The sequence below is a fragment of the Salmo salar genome, chromosome 07, assembly GCF_965601325.2.
Source record: "Salmo salar chromosome 07, fSalSal1, whole genome shotgun sequence".
NCBI classification, from domain to species: domain Eukaryota; kingdom Metazoa; phylum Chordata; class Actinopteri; order Salmoniformes; family Salmonidae; genus Salmo; species Salmo salar.
This window is the reverse complement of record NC_138297.1, coordinates 39,651,935-39,668,949: the sequence shown is the minus strand read 5'-3', so window position 1 is coordinate 39,668,949 and position 17,015 is coordinate 39,651,935. Positions and strand designations below refer to the sequence as shown.

Sequence of the window (17,015 nt, the reverse complement as noted above, 5' to 3'; positions counted from 1 at the left end):
CCTCCAATAGGCCCCAATATTTCCCTGACAAATCACTAACACATTTTGGTGAACGACCCATCTCGGGTCAAAACAACCACCCTGGTTATTTTAGTACAGGGGTAGGCGACCCTAGTCCTGCAGTGCCGCAGACACTAAATTATTTTAATTTAACCGACCTGGAAGACCAGGTGTGTTGAATTTAGGCAATCACTGAACTGATCAATTAGCTCAGTTGGTCAGGTGTGGTGCCTAGATGGAACAAAATCATACAGTACCTGCGGCACTCCACGAACAGGGTTGCCTACCCCTATTCTAGTATAACCAGGTCTCTGCCTACAGTACCATGTCATCTGAGCCTTTGGGTCCTGTCCTCCTGTAGCAGTTCCCTGCTTCCTCTAGCTCTGTTATTACAGGCCTGTATTATTACGGGGGAGGAGAAGTGGAAGGATGGAGGGATGAGGGGTGCAGGAGTGGAGGGGTACCTGGTGTACTCCCCCTCATTGAATATCTGACTTTATACTATATTATTTGTTTCAGACTTCCCCAGAATGTTTCAAAGAATGTTAACTTTACTTCAGACGGTATAACTGAACTAGTGCAGTGAGCTTATACTTTATACGCCCACTGAGGCAGTTGAGTATGTTTGAGATTCACTCCGATTCTGTAATGTGTTAGAGGTTATTCAAGCTTGGTATATTCAAGGACAGATAGTTGTATAATAGTTGATTTGCCAGGATGATATGACGATAGCTGGAATGAAAGACGTCTGCTTTTGTAACAACCTGGCTGACGCGCGACCCATGTGACTACACAGCGAGCTGTGTCTTTGAGAGCTGGTGTCAGACATGCTACTTTTGTAAGGGTTTGACAAGAACATCACATGCCATTCAGAAATTCATGCGTGTGTAGAGAAATAGATTCAAGCTGAAGGGTTCTAACTCAATATGAAGAGTACATTTTTCACTTCTGACTAAGACAGGGGTTGCATGCACCCTAACCGTGTGTGGGACTGTGCGTCCCTCAAATCTCCTCTTTGTCCTCCCCATGGCATTCCTCTCTTCTCTCTCAGGGCCTAATCTCCTCTCCACACAACACAGCAGAAGTAATACACATCTCTCTATCTCTTCTCCTCTCTATCTTCTCCTCCTTTGTGTTGGGCTGTGTTTCTCTAAAAGACCGCATCGATCTCCCTCTGTTCCATTTCCTTTCCCCTTCTCTCTCCCTCTCTCTGGGCTTTGTTTATGTTTGACCGACTGATGCAGGGATGCGGCAGCTCGTCTCCTCTCTTCTCTCGCTGCTCTTTAGAAATACACTCCCCGTGGATAGTTGTGGATGGATGGATGGCCTGGGCAGTGTGGAGCTTTAGAATGGAGTCGATGCCAATGTGTTCACTCACTATAGCTTTAGAAATCAGTCAGTCATGCCATTGTGTTCACTCACTGCACAGTAGCCGCCTTAGGGTCACTGCTGTCTGTCATTAGCTGCCTGACCAGGGTGTCGTGGTGGTCGAGATTGCACATTTTGTTTTGTGCCTTTTAAGAACAGGGTTCTTAAGTTGATAGATGTGTTGATTAAATGGGTGTTAACATGTTATATGCCACAAGGAGTTTGTGAAGAGTAGAAAGATGGGCTCCTGTATGTGCAGTACAGTATGGAAGATATGTACTAAGGGAATTTATCTATATCTCTTCTAAGCAGAGATAAGGTGGTGTGTGTGTGTGGCATATAGATGTGTGTGTTGCGTTTGTCCCTCACGTGATCGATGACAGCCCCCTATCTCGTCCTGTAATCCCCCATGTTCCCCTGCTCCGTCGCGGCCCACACTACCATCATAGCTCTCAGGCCCTTTAAACAGACCCAGGCATGGAGAGGAGTGCATTCACAATTAAAATGAATGCGCTGAGGAGGTAGTGCACAGGGTGTGCTCTAGATAAATGAGGAGGAGAAAACGGTCACCTTCAATCCAGGAGAGTGGGACGGGAACAAAACCTAGTTTAAGCCAAAAAGGGGAGGTCGTTTTTTTTATGCGTTTAGCCTACCACAGCTAAAGATATCCTTTATACTCACTTTTCAATTTTCTACTTGAGTTGATGTTACAGATGACATTAGTCAGTGAGTTAGACACTGTTTTCCAGAAGTGTTGGGAAATGCAGACAGGTATGGAGGTTTATGTCCATTTAGTTATGTTGGGCTGCTGTATCAGTTGGACCATTAGGCTGTTGAGTGGTAGTGTAGCGTGAGATGACGCTTGTCGGACATGGGACACAAGGTGAGTTAACTGTCTAGCCACTTAGTCCTGATCTGGATGCTGAGATCCTCCTAACCTTTTGATCTTCTCTCTGAGGCCCTGGGATTCCCCCCTTTGACTCTATACCTAAAACAGAGCCGTCTCTAGTCTGTGGAACTCTTCGCCTCTCCACCCCTGGCTGCCCCTGCTCCCCTCATTATGCAATTCATTTAATCCCCTCTACTCAGGAGCCAAAAGGCAGAACCGTCACCGGGTGCTTTTAGCAACAATCAGGGGCTTCGCTCTAATTAACGACACAGTATTAAACGATAGCGCCGTTTTCTTATCGTGACACTAAAGCGTGTCATTTCTACCAGCACACTAATGTTCACCGGAAGCTACAATCTAACTGAAATATTAAAGCTGATCTATCCCCTAAAATGTATTTAAAAAAAATTTTTTCAATGTATTTGTCTCTAAGGTCTGTACATCTTTCCTCTGATCTCTCTGTTCTGTGTGAATACAGAATACATTCAGTGTTCACCAGCATGGAAATTGCTAAAGGTGAATTTATTTATGCAAACGAAGGAGAGAAACGGCATGGTTTCTGCGCTCTGAATCATGTATGTTGTATGTTTCCTTTGAAGATGTTAGATGGTATTATTCCGTGTGTATGCGCATGATGTGTGTGTGTTTGTGTGACTGTTCGTGCTTCCCTGCATGTGCCTTTTGCACTCTCTTAAGTATGCCTGTGATTACAGGTCCATGGCTGAGCTTCATGTTGTTCTGACATCAAGTCTCTGCTGTGAGGATTCAACCTGCAGTCACCCCACCTTTGATCTCTCTGCCTCTCCTCTGAGCTCCTCTCATCTCCTCTAGACCTCTCAATCTACCTACACATAACCTATTGATTCACACAGGCCCATAGAGCCTGACTTTCCTCTACCGTCTTAGCAGCACTATGCATATTGCTATATTGTTTACCATAAAAGCAACTCAAATATGCATGAATTCATTTGCATCAAAAAATAACATTTGTTTATTGTGCTTTGAAGAGTTTTGTAAGTGAGAGTATTAGGGAGTTCTTCTTTATAGCTGGATTTGACTTTGATCATGGACACTGGAGTCCCTGGTCGATGGTTTCGATCATAGTCGTCAGTGCATAGTCGTCACTGAATGACGCGTTCCTGCCGTTGTGACAAATGCCATCACTAAGCGCACAGAGAGAAAGAACTGATAGCCTGGCATACAGACAGTCACACTGTCAACTGTCATCCTGGGATATAGAGTACAGACACTCACACACACACTCAAGAATATAGGATGCACAGTTTTCACTAAAGCTAAGAAGGCTTGTTGTGGTGTGTCTATCAATCTCCTTACGTAATCAACTTTGCCTGCCACTGAAACATGACAATGTCAGAGCTGTCACAGATGCAAAAAGACACGCTGTTGGTATGTCATGGAAAATGGTTTCTATAGAGGACCTATCTTTCAGGGTGCATGCTGTCAGAGTACTGGAGGTCTGGTCAAGTAGTTGAAAAAGAGAACCGTTCAGACAGGCATGCACACTGAAAACGTAGCTAAGAGGGAGGGAGAGGGAGGGAAAAGAGAGGAGTAAAGAAAGGGGGAGGGGGAAAGAGATGGATGAAGAAAAATACATCTGAGAAAAGAGAGAGAGAGAGGGAGGGAGAGAGAGAGAGAAAGAGGAGAGAGATGAGGGACAAAGAGTGCGCACGAGAGCGGGAGAGAGAATGCGGAGAGAGAAAAAGAGGGTCACGGCATAGATGTAATTGTTGGATAGATGGAGGAGAGCAGACGTCAGGGAGAAGTGTGGAGCTCAGCAGAATGCATCTCAGTGCCATCACTTGTCTTTTCTCTGACCCCTGACCTCCAACTGTCCTCCCGCAACCCAAATCTACCTAGCAGGCCGTGTGCTGCCAGTCGGAGTCTGCCCGGATGCTAAACTCTCTACACAACTCTCTACCAAACAAACAGTCCTGCTAAAACTGGCATCTTCTTTACCATATTATAGTCTGACTACTCACAAACAAAATTCATGAGTTAATTACCACTGACTTTGATTTTGATCTGGTAAAGTACTTTTTGGGGCAAACGATTTCAACCACAGGCTTGACTGAATTCACCCTCAACCAATAAAATGCAGGTGCTTCCCTCCTCCCTGGGTTTGTAACAGAGTAAAATAATGTTCTCTATTGCAGAAAGAGAGAGAGAGCAGAGAGAAAGGGAGCAGAAAGAGTGGTTCCGTAGTACTGAAGCAAACACTAATAATCATCTAACTCGCTCTGTCTTTCTTCCCCAGCTATAACAGCTGTTTCTCTCCTCTACTGGCTCTAGAACAGATAAACAATAACTAACTAATTAACTTCCAGGGGACCAGGAGGAACTCAGACAACTCTCTCTCTCTCTCTCTCTCTCTCTCTCTCTCTCTCTCTCTCTCTCACTACTTAGTCTCTCTCTCTCTCTCTCTCACTCACTTTCTCTCTCTCCACTCTCTCTCACACACACAGTAGGATGGTTTCTCTACTCTTCTTACCATTAGTCTTAGCCTGGTACCAGATCTGAGTGTACTTTAGCCAAGCCAACTCCTCCAACTCCTCTGATGTGAGAAGTATAATTTCAAGATTTTTTATATTTATTTCCTCTAAAGTGTTTGTTTCCTCTTATTAGGGAAGCTGTTTGGAAGTGATATATTACTGTGATTTATTCACTGTTAATGAGGGTAGGCCTAAGTTGTTTACGCGGAGCATAGCTATGTGATAATTAAACTGTGGAGACGAGAGAGCAAAAGGGGAGAGTGCTCACTGTTTACCTCACCCTCTGAGAGTGTTTGTGTGGGTGTGCATGCGAGAACGAACTAATGTGAAGTGTTGATGTGCGTTGACATGTGTCGGGTGACAAATGAAGTGAATCGTGATGGGTACAGCAGGGGTCACGTTAATGCGTGCTTTTCTCCGGGTAGTTAAAATGCAAGATGAACTTCAAGCAAAACTTTAGGAAATGTAGCTGGCTACATTCTTCTATGATAAACATGAGGAATCGGATGGCCGTGCATCGTTTTTGCAAAATATACCTTGTTTTTTTCCCCTGTAAGCTAATGTACTTATGTGTGGCTGCTGGCTAAATAGTGTGGCACTTCTCTTTTCATCTGATGAATATGAAGCTATTTTCTGCCGAATGTGTTGCGTTAATTTATTGTGTGTGAAGAAAAACTAATTGCACTACCCTGGTCACTCTGTTGATGCAAACAAACTGATTGGCTCTGTCAGAGTCTCTGATTTATGCACACTAGAGGTCTTCACAGATCCACCTGTACCCAAGACCTAATCCGGGACACGAGTCGTTCCGGATACAGAACTCTAAATAATGTAACGGGTCGGATCTGATATGATTGTCGCGGTTCTCAGGTATGTTTAATTTTAGCTGACTAGTCCGGAAGGGCCCGTACAGATCCCAAACGTGACTGCTGCAGTAGAGAGAGAGCGAGAGACATTTGATCATTTATGCTGCTGCTCTTGCTTTTCACAAGTGGTGTGACGCTTGTAGCTTGTTGTTGGCCAATCATAAGTCATCAAAGTGGCAATAGGCTACAGTCATAAAGCCTTGTGTGTGTGGCAAAAGTTAGGAGATATACTACATGACCAAAAGTATGTGGACACCTGCTCGTCGAACATCTCATTCCAAAATCATGGGCATTAATATGGAGTTGGTCCCCCCTTTGCTAATATAACAGCCTCAATTCTTCTGGGAAGACTTTCCACTAGATGTTGGAATATTGCTGCGGGGAATTGCTTCCATTCAGCCACAAGCGCATTGGTGAAGTTGGGCACTGATATTGACTGATTAGACCTGGCTCGCAGTCTGCGGTCCAATTCATCCCAAAGGTGTTCGATGGGGTTGAGGTCAGGGCTCTGTGCAGACCAGTTCTTCCACACCGATCTTAACAAACCATTTCTGTATGGACCTCGCTTTGTGCACAGGGGGCATTGTCATGCGGAAACAGGAAAGGGCCTTCCCCAAACATTTGCCACAAAGTTGGAAGCACAGAATTGTCTACAACGTAATTGATGCTCGGCCATGGAAACCCATTTCATGAGGCTCCTGACGAACAGTTCTTGGGATGACGTTGCTTCCAGAGGCAGTTTGGAACTTACTGAGTGTTGCAATCGAGGGCAGGCAATTTTTACTCGCTACGCGCTTCAGCACTCGGCGGCCCCGTTCTGTAAGCTTGTGTGGCCTACCACTTCGCGGCTGAGCCGTTGTTGCTCCTAGACCTTTCCACTTCACAGTAACAACACTTACAGTTGACTGGGGCAGCTCTAACAGGACATACATTTGACAAGCTAACTTGTTTGAAAGGTGGCATCCTATGACGGTGCCATGTTGGAAGTCACTGAGCTCTTCAGTAAGGCCATTCTACAATGTTTGTCTATGGAGATTGCATGGCTGTGTGCTCGGTTTTATACACCTTTTAGAAACTGGTGTGGCTGAAATGGCCAAATCCAGTAATTTAAACGGGTGTCTCACATACTTTTGCGTATATAGTGTATCTAATCAATGGAAGATAAAGTTAAAAGAGAGGTATACGGAGCTGTGAAGGGAACGGCACCTCCATACCTTCAGGCTATGATCAGGCCCTACACCCAAACAAGGGCACTGCGTTCATCCACCTCTGGCCTGCTGACCCCCCTACCTCTGAGGAAGCACAGTTCCCGCTCAGCCCAGTCAAAACTGTTCGCTGCTCTGACACCCCAATGGTGGAACAAGCTCCCTCACGACGCCAGGACAGCGGAGTCAATCACCACCTTCCGGAGACACCTGAAACCCCACCTCTTTAAGGAATACCTAGGATAGGATAAAGTAATCCTTCTAACCCCCCCCCCCTTAAAAGATTTAGATGCACTATTGTAAAGTGGTTGTTCCACTGGATATCATAAGGTGAATGCACCAATTTGTAAGTCGCTCTGGATAAGAGCGTCTGCTAAATGACTTAAATGTAAATGTAAATGTAAAGGTATAGAATACAACGACCAAGAGCCAACAGGTAGGCTGCAACTTAATATTCTAAATGGAATTATTTGTAACTGTTGGATGCGAAAGCGCATGTACTCTACCCTAATTTTGCCTAGCTACCTAACTTTAGCTAGGTTAACTAGCTTCTCCCGGTTTGATGCAGTCAAGACTGGTACTACGTAATCATATTTGATGATAAATAACCTAGCAATGGCAGCTATTAGTCTACTATAGCACAAGTCGGCTTGGTTGGTTGCAGTCTTTCGTCTCTCCCTCCCTGCTCCCAGTGTCAATCACTCCCAGTAATACACCCACACACCCACACGTACGCATGCACGAAACACACACTGTTATAATGCTGTCTTTCTCCCTAGCTCTATAGTAGCTTCAATGTTCTTTGAGAGATCCACTGACAGCTATGCAATTACTGCTGTATTGTCTGACCGCCCAGCCATCATCGGTGGAAAGAGAAAGGTGTGTCTGTGTGTGTGTGCTGTGGTTATCAGAAGATTATCAGTGGCTGTCCATGTGAATTACGCATGTGTGTGTTCATCAGTGTCTGACGGGTGTGTGTGTGCATACTGTTTGTGTGTGCGTTGATCATTGTTTGACGGAAGTGTGTGTGTTTCAGTTTAACGAGTCTGTGTGTATGGGTGTGTTTCAGAAATGGTGCACGTCCACATGCAGCAGTATGAAGTGGAGTATCTCCAGTTTGCCTTCCGTTGGATGAACAACCTGCTGATGAGAGAGCTGCCGTTACGCTGCACTATACGCCTCTGGGACACCTACCAGGTACACACACACCACAAACACACACGTACACACGCACACATACTGTGGGTACACACACGCGTGTGCGTGCGCAGGAACACACACAAAATGCTCACATGCATTCACACAAATTGTCACATTTCACTCACTCACAGCGCATCGTGTGTGTATTATTCTCCCATTGTGTTCCTTCATAAGACCCTATCCAGCAGAGGTCATCAATCTCTGTCAGTCCTCTCCTCTGTGGTCTGTGCCTCTGGCTCTTTATCTCTCAATCTCTGTCTGTCAGCAGCTCAGAGCAATGAGCCCGAGCCTCAACACCACTGAACTATTACTAAACAAAAGCCTTGTTAACAAACCATCCTTTATAACTCCTCTACTTCTTCCCATCCCTCCATCCCTCCCCTCAGATTGTAGGACCTAGCTTGCCTTTGAAAGGCTGCAATAGGACAATGGTGCAGAACTCTGTGGCTTGGCCCTGAAGGGCCACAGTGTCTGCTGCTTTTCTGTCTGACTATAAACTGGCGGTGGACTTGAGGGTTCGTCAATGACATGAATTGATCCATTAAGTATCGGAGAGATAAAAATGACTGCGGCACTGAAGGACTGGTTCTATGTAGGAAGCAGGTGTATGTGTCCTGTATTGTGTTCCTTTGCCTCAGCAGTGCATCATCTAAGGTAGCCTGTTATCTTTTCCTTTTTTTAAAAATGTATTGTACATGTGCTCCAGAGGGAGCTACTTAAATGCTAGAACACCCTAGGCCACAGGTAGGCTGTTATCTAACAAACTACTCTCCTTTGTTCCGTCACGTACAGTATAATACACCATGCAACAGCACAGCACTGAGCCAAGGAAGGCGTTTTGTAAGGACATAAAAACACAGCACCCTCTCTCTATTCTACTTCCTAATTAAACCATAAAGTTTTACTACCTTGGTTATCTCCCAAATGGCACCCTAATCCCTATGTTTCACCAGATCCCTATGGGTCCTAATCAAAAGTAGTGCACTATACACTGAGTATGCAAAACATTGACTGACCAGGTGAAAGCTATGATCCCTTATTGATGTCACTTGTTAAATCCACTTCAATCAGATGGAGGGGAGGAGACAGGTTAAATAAGTTTTAAACCTTGAGACAATTGAGACATGGATTGAGTTATGTGTGCCTTTCAGAGGGTGAATGGTTAAGACAAAAGATTTAAGTGCCTTTGAATGGGGAATGGTAGTACGTGCCAGGTGGACCGGTTTGTGTCAAGAACTTCAACCCTGCTGGGTTTTTCATGCTCAACGGTTTCACGTGTGTATCAAGAATGGTCCAAGGGACATCCAGCCAACTTGATACAACTTTGGGAAGCATTGGAGTCAATATGGGCCAGCATCCCTGTGGACCATTTGGAATGGGCCATTATCATGCACCTGTCGGGACAGGGACATGGTAAAAAAGACGTCATCCGTTTGCACTTGAATAGTGAATTCAGGACGCTTTTCCTGCAGTTCATTTTCTTGCCAGCCAGGTAGGCTACTCCAGTTGTAAAGAGAAGCAGTGTGCTTCATATTAGGAACGTTTCAAAGTAAATATATAGTAGGCCTAGCCTATAGGAAGCTGATGGGATCCTCCTTTTTTTTAATGGAGGCCATCAAAACTCTGTTTTCTCACTCAAATGCATAGCATAGTCTGACTCGCTGTGCAACAAGTAACCCTATTCCACTCAAACTCAGGGTCGCACAAAGTGTTCGATTTGAACTTTGTTGCATTTGCATTGATGTCAGAGTGATTAGAGAGACAACAGGGTGCTGAGTACCCACTATTAGCTACTGGCTGTTGGCAAGTTTGGTAGGCATCAGAGTGCAGTTTTGGAGAAGCCTAGTTACTGTCATAACTCTCCTATGATGATCTGAAGGATCAGGTTACAGTGGGTCCACTCTACAGCATGCTCTCTCTCTCTCTCTCTCTCGTAGAGGGGGAGAGCGGGAAGTCGGCTGTTTTATGGGCGGTCATAAAATACGCTGCCTCTATGCTCTGTAGTGTTCGAGATTGGAATGGAAACTGTGGAACACAGAGAGACCCTTGGACATCAACAGCTTGAATAATTAAACAATATTTCTATTTTTGAGAATGTGGGAATGGTCCATGGACGCTTAAGGGACAGTCATGTCGAGTGTGTTTCATTTGGTGATCTCATGAAGGACGGGAAACACACATACAGTTGAAGTCAGAAGCTTACATACACTTAGGTTGGAGTCATTAAAACTCGTTTTTCAACCACTCCAAACATTTCTTGTTAACAAACTATAGTTTTGGCAAGTCGGTTAGGACATCTACTTTGTGCATGACACAATTAATTTTTCCAACAATTGTTTACAGACAGATGATTTAACTTATAATTCACTGTATCACAATTCCAGTGGGTCAGAAGTTTACATACACTAAGTTGACTGTGCCTTTAAACAGCTTGGGAAATTTCTGAAAATGATGTCATAGCTTTAGAAGCTTCTGATAGGCTAATTGACATAATTTGAGTCAATTGGAGGTGTACCTGTGGATGTATTTTAAGGCCTACATTCAAACTCAGTGCCTCTTTGCTTGACATCATGGGAAAATTAGAAGAAATCAGCCAAGACCTCAGAAAATAAATTGTAGACCTCCACAAGTCTGGTTCATCCTTGGGAGCAATTTCCAAACGTCTTAAGGTACCACGTTCATCTGTACAAACAATAGTACGCAAGTATAAACACCATGGGACCACACAGCCGTCATACCGCTCAGGAAGGAGACGCGTTCTGTCTCCTAGAGATGAACATACTTTGGTGCGAAAAGTGCAAATCAATCCCAGAACAACAGCAAAGGACCTTGTGAAGATGCTGGAGGAAACAGGTACAAAAGTATCTATATCCACAGTAAAACGAGTCCTATATTTACATAACCTGAAAGGCCGCTCAGCAAGGAAGAAGTCACTGCTCCAAAACCGCCATAAAATAGCCAGACTACGGTTTGCAACTGCACATGGGGACAAAGATCGTACTTTTTGGAGAAATGTCCTCTGGTCTGATGAAACAAAAATAGAACTGTTTGGCCATAATGACCATCGTTATGTTTGGAGGAAAAAGGGGGAGGCTTGCAAGCCGAAGAACACATCCCAACCGTGAAGCACGGGGGTGGCAGCATCATGTTGTGGGGGTGCTTTGCTGCAGGAGGGGCTGGTGCACTTCACAAAATAGATGGCATCATGAGGACGGAAAATTATGTGTATATATTGAAGCAACATCTCAAGACATTAGGCCCGAAGTTAAAGCTTGGTCGCAAATGGGTCTTCCAAATGGAATATGACCCCAAGCATATTTCCAAAGTTGTGGCAAAATGGCTTAAGGACAACAAAGTCAAGGTATTGGAGTGGCCATCGCAAAGCCCTGATCTCAATCCTATAGAAAATGTGTGGGCAGAACTGAAAAAGCATGTGCAAGCAAGGAGCCCTACAAACCTGACTCAGTTACACCAGCTTTGTCAGGAGGAATGGGACAAAATTCACCTGACTTATTGTGGGAAGCTTGTGGAAGGCTACCCAAAATTTTTGACCCAAGTTAAACAATTTAAAGGCATTGCTACCAAATACTAATTGAGTGTATGTAAACTTCTGACCCACTGGGAATGTGATGAAAGAAATAAAAGCTTAAATAAATCATTCTCTCTACTATTATTTTGACATTTCACATTCTTAAAATAAAGTGGTGATCCTAACTGACCTAAGACGGGATTTTTACTAGAATGAAATGTCAGGAATTGTGAAAAACTGAGTTTATATGTATTTGGCTAAGGTGTATGTAAACTTCCGACTTCAACTGTATATATATATATATATATATACTGCTGAAAAAAATAAAGGAAACAACACATCCTAGATATGAATGAAAGAAATAATCTTATTAAATACTTTTTTCTTTACATAGTTGAATGTGCTGACAACAAAATCACACAAAAATAATCAATGGAAATCCAATTTATCAACCCATGGAGGTCTGGATTTGGAGTCACACTCAAAATTAAAGTGGAAAACCACACTACAGGCTGATCCAACTTTGATGTAATGTCCTTAAAACAAGTCAAAATGAGGCTCAGTAGTGTGTGTGGCCTCCACGTGCCTGTATGACCTCCCTACAACGCCTGGGCATGCTCCTGATGAGGTGGCGGATGGTCTCCTGAGGGATCTCCTCCCAGACCTGGACTAAAGCATCCGCCAACTCCTGGACAGTCTGTGGTGCAACGTGGCGTTGGTGAATGGAGCGAGACATGATCTCCCAGATGTGCTCAATTGGATTCAGGTCTGGGGAACGGGCGGGCCAGTCCATAGCATCAATGCCTTCCTCTTGCAGGAACTGCTGACACACTCCAGCCACATGAGGTCTAGCATTGTCTTGCATTAGGAGGAACCCAGGGCCAACCGCACCAGCATATGGTCTCACAAGGGGTCTGAGGGTCTCATCTCGGTACCTAATGGCAGTCAGGCTACCTCTGGCGAGCCCCCCAAAGAAATGCCACCCCACACCATGACTGACCCACCGCCAAACCGGTCATGCTGGAGGATGTTGCAGGCAGCAGAACGTTCTCCACGGCGTCTCCAGACTCTGTCACGTCTGTCACGTGCTCAGTGTGAACCTGCTTTCATCTGTGAAGAGCACAGGGCGCCAGTGGCGAATTTGCCAATCTTGGTGTTCTCTGGCAAATGCCAAACGTCCTGCACGGTGTTGGGCTGTAAGCACAACCCCCACCTGTGGACGTCGGGCCCTCATACCACCCTCATGGAGTCTGTTTCTGACCATTTGAGCAGACACATGCACATTTGTGGCCTGCTGGAGGTCATTTTGCAGGGCTCTGGCAGTGCTTCTCCTGCTCCTCCTTGCACAAAGGCGGAGGCAGCGGTCCTGCTGCTGGGTTGTTGCCCTCCTACGGCCTCCTCCACGTCTCCTGATGTACTGGCCTGTCTGCTGGTAGCGCCTCCATGCTCTGGACACTACGCTGACAGACACAGCAAACCTTCTTGCCACAGCTCGCATTGATGTGCCATCCTGGATGAGCTGCACTACCTGAGCCACTTGTGTGGGTTGTAGACTCCGTCTCATGCTACCACTAGAGTGAAAGCACCGCCAGCATTCAAAAGTGATCAAAACATCAGCCAGGAAGCATAGGAACTGAGAAGTGGTCTGTGGTTACCACCTGCAGAACCACTCCTTTATTGGGGGTGTCTTGCTAATTGCCTATAATTTCTATTGTCTATTCCATTTGCACAACAGCATGTGAAATGTATTGTCAATCAGTGTTGCTTCCTAAGTGGACAGTCTGATTTCACAGAAGTGTGATTGACTTGGAGTTACATTGTGTTGTTTAAGTGTTCCCTTTATTTTTTTGAGCAGTGTATTTTACATAAATGTATATTATTTTAAATATATATATTAATTGTGATATATTTTCCCCTAACTCTACCACCCCTCCCCTAATTGGTGTAAACTAATGGACAACAACACTTAATCAACGTTTTATAGTGATATGGAATGACATTCTAATAGATTGATGGGGGGGGGGGGCCCTATCGACGAGCCACACAGACTTCAGCCATATCGACGAGCCACACAGACTTCGTGCGCCCTTGTGTGTGTGGTCTGACAAGTGGCAGTGGCTTTTATTTTGTTTACCTCAAAGCGTTATAGAGAGGGAAGAAATTATGAAGGGAGAGATGGAGGGCTTCCTCTGTACCTCTATATCCACCACTATCAGACCCTCCCATTGATTTAGATGCTTGTTGATGTATGTACTTTGTTGTGGTGTGCTCTCTTGTTAGGATAACACTAGGAGTCAATAATAGCAGGATATTACTTATTGCGTCTCTATTGATTCTCTGTGTTGGAGTATAAAATGTGTGTCTACATTATGGGATGTATAGGAAGCTGACCCTCCTCTCCTGATGACTCACTTTAAATACTGTGGCATCAACGTCTTGGTGGGGCGCTCGGAGGGTAGAGGGGTGTAATTGTGTACCTATACCCTTGTTCTCCTTCAATTACCGTTCTTCCCCCTGTATTGACTGGGAGAGAACACACACACACACACACAGGCAAAGTGAAGGTTGTAGATTCAGTCAGAGGACATTATGAAACGTAATAATAAAGCAAAATGGCAGGAGAAGCCCCTTAGTGGCAAGATAAAGTCACTGACCATACTAGTAAGTGGTTAGCCTGTAAACTCTCATGGCGTTGTTATGAAGTTTAAATATACTCGCGAGATCACTGTTCTGACTGCTTATGAACTCACCCAGTCAAATTCCCAGGTCGTAATCCCAGAGAGCAGCAGTCAGGAAGGCCTCAAACGTTCAGCTTTTATGAAGTCAACAGTGAGCTGCTGCCTACCAAAAATGAACTGCAGATAAAACTCAATTGATTTCCACCTATGAATTATTGGTAGTAAATCACATAGCCGACTTTCTCCAAAAACACTTCTGAGCCCTGGCTCTGCAAGCCCTGGCAGATATGAAGTATGTGCTGCCTGTACTATAGAACCACGGATGATGGGTTGTGATAAGGAATAACTGTCTAGACTTCATACTTGCTGATATGAGTTTTTGGAGGTTTGAGTGGTGAATGAGTGGAGTTTTTGTAATCAATGGTCGGGCCTGCGTGGAGTGACCACGACATGAATTAAACCCTGAGTGGTTGACCTTTGGGCTAACAACCTCGGTTGTTCCCCTCAGTTATGACCGTATGATCACTGCCAACAACCTGTCTACAGGGACCTCTCAATCCTCCACCTGGCTCTTCATCTCCAACCCCCCAATACACACACACACACACACACACACACACACACACACACACACACACACACACACACACACAGTATACCCACACACACGGTACGCATACTCAGCACACACATGCACACACGCACACGGTACACACACAAGTCTCACACCCACACACACAAGTCTCACACCCACACACAATCTAATACGTAGCTAAACGGTAAAAAGCTGTGTGTCTTCTCTTATTGAGTGAAAATGTCTGCTACTGCAACAGTGATTAAAGACATCCTCTACATGCGGTGTTCTCAGATGTGTGGTTCTGCCATTGTGGGGGTTTATATCCAAGTAGGGTCTGCAGTGTAGAAATGATCCCTTCCCCAATCATTTTGAGTAGGAAGAAAACAACACATAAATGGGGCCATTTTATGTCTGGGCACAAAGGTAATGTACAGTGCCTTCAGAAAGTATTCAAACCCTTGAACTTTTTCTACATTTTGTTGTGATACAGCCTCAAATTTAAAATAATAAAATAGAGATTTCGTGTCACTGGCCTACACACAGTATCCCAAAATGTCAAAGTGGAATTATGTTTTTCGAAATGCTTACAAATTCTGAAACATTTAAAGCTGAAATGTCTTGAGTCAATAAGTATTCAACCCCTTTGTTATGGCAAGCCTAAATAAGTTCAAGAGTAAAAATTAGCTTAACAAGTCATATAATAAGTTGCTTGTACTCACTCTGTGTGCAATAATAGTTAACATATTTTTTTAATGACTACCTCATCTCTGTATCCCACACATAGAATTAGTCCAGTAGTTAATTTCAAACACAGGTTCAACCACCAAGACCAGGGAGGTTTATCAGTGGTTCACAAAGAAGGGCACCCATTGGTAAAAAAAAAAGCAGATGTTGAATATCCCTTTGAGCATGGTTAAGTTATTAATTACACTTTGGATGGTCTATCAATACACCCAGTTACTACAAAGATACAGGCATCCTTCCTAACTTAGTTGCTGGTTAGGAAGGAAACCACTCAGGGATTTTACCATGAGGCCAATGGTGACTTTAAAACAGTTACAGAGTTTAATGGCTGTGATGGGACAAAACTGAGAATGGATCAACAACATTACTAATCCACAATACTAACCAACATGACAGAGTGAAAAGAAGGAAGCCTGTACAGAATAAAACTTATTCCGAAACATGCATCCTGTTTGCAATAAGACACTAAAGTAATACTATGAAAAATGTGGCTAAGAAATAAACGTTGTGTCCTGAATACAAAGTGTAATGTGTGGGACAAATCCAACACATCATTGAGTACCCTCTTCATATTTTCAAGCATGGTGGTGGCTGCATCAGGTTATGGGTATGCTTGTTGTCGGCAAGGACAAGGGAGTTTTTTAGGATAAAAATAAAAGGACTAGAGCTAACATTCCTTGACATTCCTGCAGTCAGCATGCCAATTGCATGCTCCATCAAAATCTGAGACATCTGTAGCATTGTGGTGTGTGATAAAACTGCACATTTTAGAGTTGCCTTTTATTGTCCCCAGCACAAGGTGCACCTGTGTAATGATCATGCTGTTTAATCAGCTTCTTGATATGGCAAACCTGTCATATCAAATATATAAAGTATTGACTCGGGTGTGAATACATGTAAATTAGATATTTCTGTATTTCATTTTCAATAAATTTGCAAAATGTAAAATTTTCTAAAGACATGTTTTCACTTTGTTATTATAGGGTATTGTGTGTAGATGGGTGAGAAAGTATATTTCATCATATTTGAAGTCAGGCTATAACACAACAAAATGTGGAATAAGTCAAGGGGTCTTAATACTTTCTGAAGTCACTGTATGGTTTATATAGTAACCCAGTAACTAAATTGAAGACTAGGCACTGAGATTAACTTCGAAGTTTAGGCTGCTGTAGCAAGGTGGAGAAGTGATTATCAATAATTATACAACTTGAAAAAGTATACCATAATGGAGAGTTTAAACAGATTAATTTCCTCAACAAAACCAAAAATGTATTGTAATTCAGTCCTTTAATATTTAATACATTTGCAAAATAGTTGAGAATGACGACACTCTCTCGCCCTTCTCTGAGGGACCTATGACGGTCTGTGTCCCTCCCTCCCCTCCTTTCCTTTCCACATGCTCCTGAGACCGTCTGTGTCAGAGTAAAGGCATCAGCATGCTTCAGTGCA

General features: G+C 44.0%; 1 protein-coding gene across 2 annotated transcripts in view; it reads left to right on the top strand.

The window, feature by feature from the left end:
* The window catches only part of LOC106609109 (TBC1 domain family member 22B), a 186,020-nt gene that overhangs the window by 122,029 nt on the left and 46,976 nt on the right, over positions 1 to 17,015 (top strand). For both annotated transcript variants that reach the window (XM_014207531.3, XM_014207530.3), the window contains exon 12: positions 7,908 to 8,035. In XM_014207531.3, coding sequence (XP_014063006.1) covers positions 7,908 to 8,035 — 128 coding nt within the window. The remainder of the gene's footprint in view (positions 1 to 7,907; positions 8,036 to 17,015) is intronic.